The sequence below is a fragment of the Etheostoma cragini genome, chromosome 20 (genome assembly GCF_013103735.1).
Source record: "Etheostoma cragini isolate CJK2018 chromosome 20, CSU_Ecrag_1.0, whole genome shotgun sequence".
NCBI classification, from domain to species: Eukaryota; Metazoa; Chordata; class Actinopteri; order Perciformes; family Percidae; genus Etheostoma; species Etheostoma cragini.
Window position 1 is genome coordinate 8,246,737 of NC_048426.1, and position 11,513 is coordinate 8,258,249.

The 11,513-nt window shown below is 39.9% G+C and overlaps 1 protein-coding gene across 2 annotated transcripts in view; it reads right to left on the minus strand.

Annotated features, from left to right (window-relative positions):
- The window catches only part of pld1a (phospholipase D1a), a 39,947-nt gene that overhangs the window by 23,975 nt on the left and 4,459 nt on the right, over nt 1-11,513 (minus strand). For both annotated transcript variants that reach the window (XM_034858703.1, XM_034858702.1), the window contains exons 2-6: nt 3,399-3,614; nt 2,554-2,723; nt 2,138-2,280; nt 611-722; nt 261-326 (exon numbers count right to left, since the gene is read on the minus strand). In XM_034858703.1, coding sequence (XP_034714594.1) covers nt 261-326; nt 611-722; nt 2,138-2,280; nt 2,554-2,723; nt 3,399-3,582 — 675 coding nt within the window. In that variant the 5' untranslated portion in view covers nt 3,583-3,614. The remainder of the gene's footprint in view (nt 1-260; nt 327-610; nt 723-2,137; nt 2,281-2,553; nt 2,724-3,398; nt 3,615-11,513) is intronic.

The window sequence follows — 11,513 nt, forward strand, 5'->3', positions numbered from 1 at the left end:
TGGGTAAACACATTAATAATCTATGTCAACACTGAAGGGTAGAGCTTAGCAAAATGCTGAAAAACTATGTGAATTCTATATATTTTTCAGTGCATCTACAGTACAGTATCTACAAGTACAAGGCATGATACTTTAAGCTCATTCATAGTGACAGTTCTAATACACACACAATTATTATTAAGTTGAACTTGCAGATTGTCAGGCAGACATTACAGTATGAGTTTATATCACAGCGTGCAGTGCTTAGTAGGATTACTCACAGTATGGTGATATTTGCGGTACATGGACATCTTCAGCAGCTTGTTCATATAGTCTTCTAATTGTCTCTGTAGAAACACATACACTATATGTTGGCCACTGTGAGTATGTTTATGACAAAATCCATGCACAAAAACACACACACACACACACACACACACACACACACACACACACACACACACACACATAGTCAGAAAGGGTTTTAGAGTGCTAGCAAGTAGTTAAGTGTCATGGCAACAAGTAAGTACAAGGAGAGCTCCTTGTTATAAAGTTAAGATATGATAGTGAATCAATCCAACCAGGAAAATAAAAAACAGGCAAAAAGGCTGCAGACAGTGTTGCGACGTACCCTCCTGCTGGAGACCTGCTCATCTCGAACCAGCTCGTCTCCTCCCCCCCTCGGCAGGGAGGGCATCTCCCTCACCTCACTCTTCCTCACCGTCCTTCTCCTCACTGTGTGGCTAAGACAGAGAGCCAGGAAATGAAGATGTTCAATTCAAAACTCCGAGCTCCCAGAGAGCACTTGTCAGATAACACAGTGTGTCCAAACTTTGTGCTTAAAGTTTGAGGAAAACAACATTTAAGTAATGGCTGTTTCTGTTCCACACTTGCCTGAAGCTAAAAAAAACAGTTGATGCTGCGGCTGAAAATCAAAATTTTATAAAATGTTGTTAAAATACCCTGTGTACTTTCTGCCAGCAGGTTGTTAGGCAGGCAAATAAAAAGAGCCTGAATAAATTGACAGGTTGCAGTTTGACTCACTGCTACGTTACATCAACCAGGAACAGAGAACGGAGGAATGGAGATTTATTAAAACAGGGAGACTTATTCATTATTTTCAGGGCATATGAACAACCACCAAAGCAATTGTGAAAATCCACTATGCACCCGTTGCTATAACATTAAGTCAAGATAACAGAAAGGGAGAGCAAAAGAGGAAGTAGGGCAAAAGTAAAACCTATTAAACTCCAAGGGCAACATTCCTTTGTTTTTAAGTGTGTACATCACCAGAGAGAGAGAAAGAGATGGAGGGAGGGAGGGAGGAAGGGAAAGAGATAAAAACAAAGGAAGGCAGTTAAAATTTCCAGAGTACAACTGTACCGTACAGAACATTATGCTTTTAGATGTCTGTACTACATATATGAAACTAAAGACAGGAAGCGATTACCTTAGCTTAGCATAAAGACCAGAAGCAGGGGGAATCAGGTGATCTGCCTCTGTCCATAGTAAAAATAAATAAATGGAATAAATGCCCACCACCACCACCAGCTCTAAACTTGACCAACTTCCATGTAGTCTTATGTCTCCTTTCCCAAACACAAACAGAAATGTAAAAATGACAAGTTGTTGTTTTAGGGCAAATGAAGTGCTGGAATCATTTCTGAGCATAGTGACTTCCTGGAGTCATCATGATTGCCTGGCAACTGTTGTAAAATGCTGTAATAATGCAATGTTGGCAGAATAGGTAAAACAGAAAACCTCCCATTATTCCATATATACAGTATATATAACAAACCACAGTAGATGTGCTGGCAGGTTTCTTTGGGCAGAGCCAGGCTAGGTGTTTCCCCTTGTTTCCAGTCTTTATGCTAAGCTAAGCTAATGGTCTCCTGGTTCTAGCTTCATATTTAGTCCATATGCACGAGAGCAGTATTGATCTTGTCATCTCTCACCTGCATCCAGAATCATTTTAATACACACACTCACACACAGAAGCACACAGCAGGAGAGGGGCTCTTTGATGAGCCAAGATTAGAGGTTGATGGGAAGGGGCACTGCAGTCTGATTCAACTAGCTTCGGGTCACCGGGGAGTGTGTGTGTGTGTGTGTATGTTTATGTGTGTGTGTGTGTACGTGTGTGTGTGTAGGCTCCAACCTGCGTGACGGCAGCGGTATCCTCATGAAGGTCTTGTACGTCCTCAGCTCTCTATGCAGCTCCATGAAATGTTTCTCCTTCCTCTTGACCACCCAGGTAAATTCACCATGCTTCAGCTCAATCTTAAACACTGCCGGCAGAGACTACACACACACACACACACACACACACATTAGGGGAGAGAGAGATGATCAGCTAAATATATTTCAGGGCAGTCATTTTAGTTGCTTTAGAAATGGTTATTTTAGAAGGAAATATCAATCCAAATACATAAAGAAATGCAGTGATCACTAATTATAGTGATTAGAACAACATTAAAAAGATTAAGCTGATCCTTTTATTCAGAGCAACTCCCAGTTTCCTTTCAGATTCCTATATTTACCCTATATTGTGTCCCTAAACATTGTGTGCAGTACCTTGTTGACGCTCCTTTGGTGCGACAGGTTGAAGCGGTCTTGCGCGGTGGTGAATCTCTCCACCTCCAGTATGCGGGCAGTAATGGGCACAGTGGGAAGGTAGACCTTAGCGTTGGCCTCCTTAAAGCCCACGGTGGCATACACCGCTGAAAATGGGATACGACAGTCCCCTAGGAGGAAGAGAGAGGAGGCTGGTTAGCGTGTTGTTTTTTCTTGTTTGTGCATGTAGGAGTTGTTCAAGCTGCTTAGGAACGAGTAGGCTGCATCACTGAAAACTCTGCCTTTGTTCAAGATTTTTACTCCGCAGTGTCAGGTCAAATGTTCCTGTTCCAGTAAAGCTCTAAATTATGTGAAGGAAAATTCCACCCTCATACTCCTGCAGTGTTAGATACCAGATTGAGGGCTCACCAACTGGAGTATATCCTAAATTATTTTCCACGCTGACACACCATGTGAGCCCACTTTCCTTTAGCCTGGCTGTTCTACTACCGCTCAACTTTCCTACATTTCAAAAGAGAACTTGAGTACAACCCCACATGGACAGTCACATACTTGTTGCTTGGGGCTTATATGGTCAAATAAACCTTGCATATGAATGATGAACCTGGTTCATAGACCTTCACATTTGTTTTCTGGAAGTTTAATCTTGTGAGGATTTTGCATCTTACCATCTAAATTGTTCATCACTGGACTAACGGACCTTAGTTATTGTTTTACCCTTTTAGGTGTCATATTATTCTTTGCTGGTGAAATTACACTGCTGGAGGCAGCCAGAAAATATGCAAACACACACACACACACACACACACACACACACACACACACACACACACACACACACACACCTAAGTAGTTTCCATCGTAATCGTTCTCCTCTCCCTCCCCCATGTCCAGCTCTCTGGTATCCAGGCTCTCCACAAGTTCGGCCATGGTGATGCCGTCGTGTGCGTCCGGGGTCGCTGTGGTGTCAGACACCTCTGACTTCACCAGGTTGAGGCTACTGGTAGTGGGTGGAGCTTTACCCAGCATGCTCAGCAGTTAGCCCCTTGAGCAGGGCAAGCCTAGAGGAGAACAGAAGGACATGATAATTTCAAAATAAGAAATAAAAAATGAAATGAGCCAGTGAACAGATGTAAGATGTAGATCTCCAATTGGCGTTCAACGGGCTTGGGATCTGATTGGTGCATAGGCCATAGAGTATGATTCATGTCATTTTCATAAAACTATTTGGTGACCCTTTCACCTTTCTGCATGTTTACATTACTGTCAGAATAAAAAAAACAGTGTTGATCATTATTTCTGAAGTCATACACTATTTAGGATAAACGTAAGGATTGAGGATAAGCCATTCATTTGAAAAAATGAAATGAAAAAATATCACATTTTTCACATATAAAATATCACATTTTTGAGGAAAACTATTTTTCAAATTTTTTTTTAAAGATTTTTTTGGGCCATTTATAGGCATTTATTGACAGGACAGATGAAGACATGAAAGGGAGAGAGAGGGGGGAATGACATGCAGCAATTATCGGAGTCGGACCCAGGCCCGCTGCGTCGAGGAGTAAAACTCTATATGTGGGCGCCTGCTCTACAAACTGAGCTATTGGGGCGCCCGAGGAAAACAGTCATGTTGAAATGCTGTCTCGCTCATTTTGTTCCGTCCAACACCATATCAAGTATGGGTGCAGCGCTTAAAATATTGTTTGTTTCTAGAATTATTCATGCAGTCTGAGGAAGGTTCTTTGTTGTCATATACTGTGTGTCATTTATTTGCTACTGCAGCTAAATGAATCGCCCCTTTGGGACAAATAAAGGTTTTTGAACTTGAACTTGAACAATGCTGAAAATTAGCAATTTTCTGAACAAAGTGGTGCATCCATGCTTGAGGTTGGACAACTAAGGAGTGGTGCTAACATTAAGCTGTTGCCGTGAGACAGAGACAGAGGTGGACGCCATTCACTTTAGTATTTTAGAAGCAAATACGACTGAATTAAAATCTTCAGTTGTTCAGTTATTTAGTGAATGATTCACTGAAGTGATGGCCAGCTCAACCCAAACCCACCCTTCCACCACTTTAGTACCTGTGAAGAGTTCATACATGACTTTTGGAAATTTTAGCTGGAAAAAACATGTGTCACCACCTCTGTCTGTGCCTTCAAAGACATTCCTTAAACCATTTAAATCCAGTTAATGACAAACTAACTTTCTAAACGCTTTTAGTTGTTCATTACACACACACATACACACACACATACACACACACATACACACACACACAAAAACACACACAGTACAGGACAGTGTAGTGGCCTAAGAGTCTTGCTGATTAGGACCTTATGAGGGGCAATATATCCTATCTTATCAAGTCCTACACCAGGATCTGCCTGTCACAGGCGTCTCTGTAAACGTTCAGGCATATGTCTTTCTTTAATTGCGGTTTGAAAGCATCTTGAGAGTGACAACCTTACCAAATATGACTTTATAGTAGTTTGTTGTATTGTGTCAATGCTGTGTTTGGGAATAACTGGACTGACTCCACCCATTCAAATGGGAGTTGGTTATAAAACTGTTGATGGTGATGTAATTGGTGATTGTGATTAATGTGTAAACATCATGCTGAACAAGTCCTGACAATGCTGTGCATCTCACAAACACACACACACACACACACACACACACATGCACACACTCAGCCATAGGCATGGGCAAATAGTATAAGCAAATGTCATATGGTACCTTATAGACATATATGTGCAGACTACATCCATGTTAATACGCTAATGTTTATTCTTGTATAATAAAACACATAGTAAGAGGCTCAAAACATGTCATCTGTAAAAACTGCATTACTGAGACAGGATACAGCCAGGGTGTGGAGATTAACATTGCTACAACAACAAATCTGCCATCTTTCAAGTACAGGATACTGTAAAAAAAAAAAAAAAAAGTGGCCCATTAACAAATGGTGATTGAGATCAGATTTCTGGACTATTTTCACTTGAGCAAGTTGGGACGTGAACAACACACACATACACACACACATACACACACACGCACACACAAGATTAATTTACCAACATAAGCTGCTAATAATGCCATAATTCAACACTGCCCATATTTACCCAACACCCACTTTAACATTCATCTGAAGCTATTTAACCCAGACTAAGAACACACGCTGCTAAGTAAAAAACAGGTACATTTAACTTCCTTCCCTGCAAATAGCTAAATTCTTCAGTTTGGAGCTAAAAATGCTTGTGACAAGTAAACCAGCAGCTCAACTGAACAAGAGCCAACATGCTCATACAGTCAGAAGAGTCCCCAGCAGCAGCCACCTGTTGCTTGCAGTGACTGCATGTCTGTATTTCCTGTTGTCCCAGTAAAACCATTCAGTCTCTTCATTCATCCAATCCTCTTCTCATTCAGTTTTTTTCTTCCTGAATAAGGATAAAAATCTAAGAGATTTAAGTAACAATTTAGATTATTTCACAGGACCTTTCATAATTTATGGGGTTGATTGCTGGAAAATCTTTATTTAAGTTTTTTTTTTGACTGCTTTCCACCATCTCCACCATCTCTATCGTTTCAGAAGTGAAACAAACCGGGAGAAAAAAAGACGCTCTTGAAGACTATTTATAAAAGCAGTTTTCACATTTCCAAGCAGAGTATGACGAGTCAGCATTGTCACGTTTTGTACAGAAGGACAACAATGTGGCAAATGACAGCCTATTGCAACACAGCTACGAATGGTGTGATCTAAACCAGCCCATCTACAAAGTTTATATAGCATAGACCCCACAAAACCAAAAGACTATTCAATCCAGACTCTTTCAAGAAAATTTCAATGCAACCTGACCTGGACCACTGGTGAGTGACACATTGCTATAACCTCACCTCACCTCACCTGTCAGTTTTTTAGGCCAGCAACAACTTTTAGCACGCTTGTTAACAGACGAAGGAGCCCAGGTTGAAAATGTAGAATGGCATCTTTAAAACTAGCAATGCACTTAAGGAGTAAAGAGTAGAAGGAGACAAGTGTGCATAATTATCAATGAGACAGCTGGCCATTGTGAAGAGCGTTAGAACGCCACTACAACACCAAACATGCGAAAGAACCACAACAAAGGAACCATTTGAAAAATGTCATATAAAGCTACAAACAGAATACTTGTACAAAATGAAGTGGACAACAAGACTGGAGATGTCTGTGGGTCAGAATTTCTAACTATTGATACAGGGGAAACAGTCAAGCAACACTTGGATCAGTATGTCTGCCTGGCCATCACACCTATAAATAGATAGATAGATACATAGATAGATAGATAGATAGATATTTATTGATCCCAAAAAATGGGAAATGACGGTGTTACAGCAGCACATAGGAAAAAATATACATACATACAATATACATGAAATAATATAATAATAATAAATAATAATAATAAAATATAAGAATAGAATATAAGAACAAATATTTAAATATATACAGGATGGGAAAACAAAATGTGCAACTGCTTAAGTAATATGCTAAATGTATGCTAAAATGTAAATGAACCTATCGTGCAGGTTGCCCTTCTTGCAATATTGTGGTGTCTAAAAGTCTCATGTGGCACCCGGGGATGACGTTTTAAAGAGTTGTATTGCCTGTGGTAGGAATGATTTCCGTTGGGCATTTAAACTGTCGGAGCCTCTTAGAGAAGCTGCTCCTCTGTTGGACCAATGTGGGGTGGAGAGGGTGGTCAGGGTCATCCATGATAATATATATATATATATATACTGTGTTTTTTTTAATATTAATTATGACTTATGTGGCTTAATCCAACCATCCTGAACCTGTTGAACTGCGAAAATTTTTCAAGTGGATCTCACCAACGTGTAGGCCTATGTGAATACCTCTTGTAGAAATTTTCAATTTTGCCCACTGATCTTTCATGACGGTCCAACAACTAAATGGATATAGAAATGATAATACATGAGGGTAATGCTGTCAAGATCTATTATTCCAATAATGCATTTTTGTATTGCATTTATTTTTAAAATTAAAAAAAGACAAGATCATGCTGTTGTGTAGTCGATGTATTCACATTTCTACCATATGAAAATTGATTCCTAGAACAAATAAAACAACACAACATATAGCAAAATGTTTTGAACAAAAAGCTTATGTTTTGTTTAATTCATTAATAAATAACTATAACGTTGGCCTCGGTAGACGTACAGGACGTAACAAGGTGGATTGGTTGTTTTTTTTGGGTGGAGTGCATGCAATCTTAGATTCTAGAAGAAGTATTTAGGACAGTGCAGTTATCTCTCGTTCTAAGAATATCCACAGGCTTGACCCAGCCAGAGGTTAACTGCAAAGGGACCTGGTATGCTGCATGTGGTTTGAATGTCTGCGTAGGCTCAGATGTCAAACATATGCATGCACATACATGTACATTACAAGAGGTGTGTACAGTATACAACCTGGTGGGAGGGCAGGGAGATGGCAACAATACAACGGAAGTTGGAGCTTGCAGTAGTTATCTCTCTACTTCACAATGGAACACTTCCTACTTCCTGGCCTGTTGTTATGGAGATAGTTTGAACAGCCAGCAAGCTGCTCGTATATAATATCTCAACAGAAGCCGCTAAAAGCGTCCGCCTCTCCATTCATGTGCTAGCATCCCCCTTAAATGTCAATTTGTTGGAATCGGACACATGCATGAAGAAACGAAAAGCATGTTGAGTGGGAGACGAACTGTGGAGGTTCAGCAGAGTGTGGCAGAGAGAGAGAGAGAGAGAAAAAAAAAAGAGGCATCATAGAAGAAAAGTGGAAAGAACTACATTTTCAATATGTAAGCCTAATCTCTCACTCTGCGCTACAAAGCCTTTAAAACTGTGTGCTTGGGGCAGCCTCTAGCTCACAAAGTAAGAACATTTGCCCCATGTTGGCTGAGTCCTGCAGCGGCCCGGGTTCAAATCCAACCTGCAGCCGTTTGCTGCGTGTCATCCCCCCCAGCTCTCTCCCCCTTCATGTCTATTCACTATAATAAAAGGAAAAAAAATAGATAAATAATCTTTAAAATCTTATGCTTGGGCACCTGGGTAGCTTACCTGGTAGAGCAGGCACCCATGTTATAGAGGTTTGCTCTTCAATGCCCAAAAGTATTCCTTTAAAAAAAACAAAAAACACACATATATTGCTACTCTTTTCATGCAGGATCCGACCTTCATAAATTCCAAATCCTTTAGAAAGAATGTAACATGTGATATAGATTTAGAGTAAAGCCTTTGGGACAGATGAATGTCCTGCTGGGGAACTAAGCAACTTTGGTACCACTTTCTAATAAGGTGTATGAGATTAAGTTAATAGATTTATTATAACAATCGATTAATCATTTATTAATGCTTTAAGATCAATTTTGAGCCAATAATAGGAACTTTGTTTTGGGGAGCCAGGTTTAGAAAAATCTTTGTCTGTCTTGAGCTCTTTAGTTCACCCAATGTCAGCAGCCGATTAGCTTAGCTTAGCAAAAGGCAGACAAAAGCTTATGAAACACCGTCCAACAGTAAAAGAAATCCACCTTCCAGCACCTATTAAGATCATTAATTACCACAACATACCTCCCGAAGTGTAGACGTGACACTTTGGTGTATTACAAGCAGAAATGTCACGTAAACAACAGGACTATTTTCTGGCCCTGAGCCGTTTCCAGGCAACCAGCTGAGACTTAAGGAAGTGACTGCTCCCAGCCAAAAAGTAGTCCAGTAGTTCTCTGTAAAGTTGTCTGTACACTGTGGTCATGTACGGATTAAACAAACCAGACAGGTCCAGGACATCTTTTTTCTCCGGTGTCCAGTCTTTGTGCTAAGCTAAGCTAATTAGCTGCTAGCAGTCGCTTCATATTATCTTCATATATATCACTAATAGCATTATAATCATGGATGACTTGCTAACTTTTGCTGATGGCCTAGTAAAACAAAAATGTGACCCCTATTAGCAACTGTTAAAATAGTTGCCAATTAAGTTGTAACATATTCATAAAGCTACTGATTAATCAACATTATCGAATTAATGACTTAGTACAATTTATAAATTGTGACTGGGATAACACCAGGTTAATCCACAATCAATATTGCATTCAACACACAGTACGATCTCACACCATTTACACCCATTCATGTTCCTCTGAGATAGCTGGAGGAAGAAGCAGGCCAAGGCCAGTGTGTTTGTGTTCAGTGTGTGCCCCATGTGGGCTGCCACGTCGCATTTACAGTCCAGAACTTTGTTCCATCTGCCCTCCTGAGATTTATCACAAGAAATATTTACCTGAGGTTTTGAAATGAAAGAAGAAAACCTCTAGAAAGAAAAGAAAAAACATGCTCTATTTTATATTTTTTTGTAGCAGTCTTGCTAGTAGCTCTGTTCCTTGGGAGCCGTGAGGGAGCCGTGAGGGACACGTGGGAACGAGGACGAGGTCATCCTGCCTGTTTCTACTGGCAGAACAAAATCTGCATCTCCTATCAGTTGCTAAGCTGTTGTTATCCAAAATTACATTTAGCCAGGAAGTTGTGTGTCTTGTAGCCAACAGTCTGATTCACAGCCAAACTTATGGGAAGACACTCCCATTGGGCCACATGTAAAATGATCATACATACTGTTGTCTTGTCTTTTTTTGAAGTGGTTTGCCTTATTGTACTGTTACACAAAAGCAGGCCGCGTGATAGTGATGTGTCAGTAGTCTGACCTACCCTGAACGGTGGGAATTTGCCATGCCGTGGCTACTCCTGGGAGTTGACTTGGGCTCGCTGCATGAGACTGAAACCAAATCCTGAATGCTTTGAACAGGAAAACAGCGATATTTTCCTCACGCAAAGCTGGGTGGGGAATGTTTACATTTAAAATATGATAAGAAAATGATTTCCTCTGCCTCTTTAGGGCATCCTGGTGGTAGAGGGGTCTGAGGTGGACAGCACAGTAGCCTACCGATTACTTTCTCAATTGAGGGGAATTCGCACAGTCAAGGGATTTTTGGGGATATATATATATTTACATATATCTCTTGTATAAGCGCCCATAAAGTTGTTTTGCCAAAAACCATTTCACACAAGCATACAATTATCACTCAGCAATGATTCTGAGCCAAATGAAATAAAAAAAATAATTAAATGTGTCATTGCATATTTTTGTTAGACATTTTTAAAGAGTAAAAGCTATGTAAAGGCACAGCATTGCCACACAATGCAGTGTATTTTACATGTGAATCGGGATTTCAGATTCTTTATGTAGTCCAAATCATTTACACTATATATATATATATATATATATATATATATATATATATAGTGTAAATGATTTGGACTACATCGAACAGTTCTAAATACATGTTATACTTTAAGAAAAGGGACTTCTCTTTCTGGGAAACATGACAGGTTTTGAAAAGGTTAGAACACCCAAAATAGGTTAAGCCATTAATCACAGAGTTGTGGAACGCACTCAACACCACTGTAACCGTTTAAGTATTAATTTTTCATTTTCATAGGTGTGACACAACAATTAATCAGCAAGAATGACCCCACCGTCATCGCTTATTTTAAGTTATACTGTCATAACTGCTCTTCATCACCTCTGAGCCAGACATCTTTATCAGTGATCCCCATTACTTAACTATTACATCAGTGTATTGGTAACATTTGTCATAGCTACGTCTTTCATCCAAAAAGTGTCATGAACGGACCTCTGCATGCCTGCCTATTTTAAGTGCAAGCTGATACTCCTACTTTTGTCCTTCTACATTAGCTCAAGATATGGAAAAGAACACTGGAGGCATTGCCAAGCATCCACAAAAATGTCATTATCAGCAGAGGTGCTGTCACAACTTACCCATCGAGTGTTCGGAAAAATAGACAACTTGTGAGATGGATCATCTATTCCTGGAAGTGTGATAACAAGCTTGACATTTACAATGTACTTT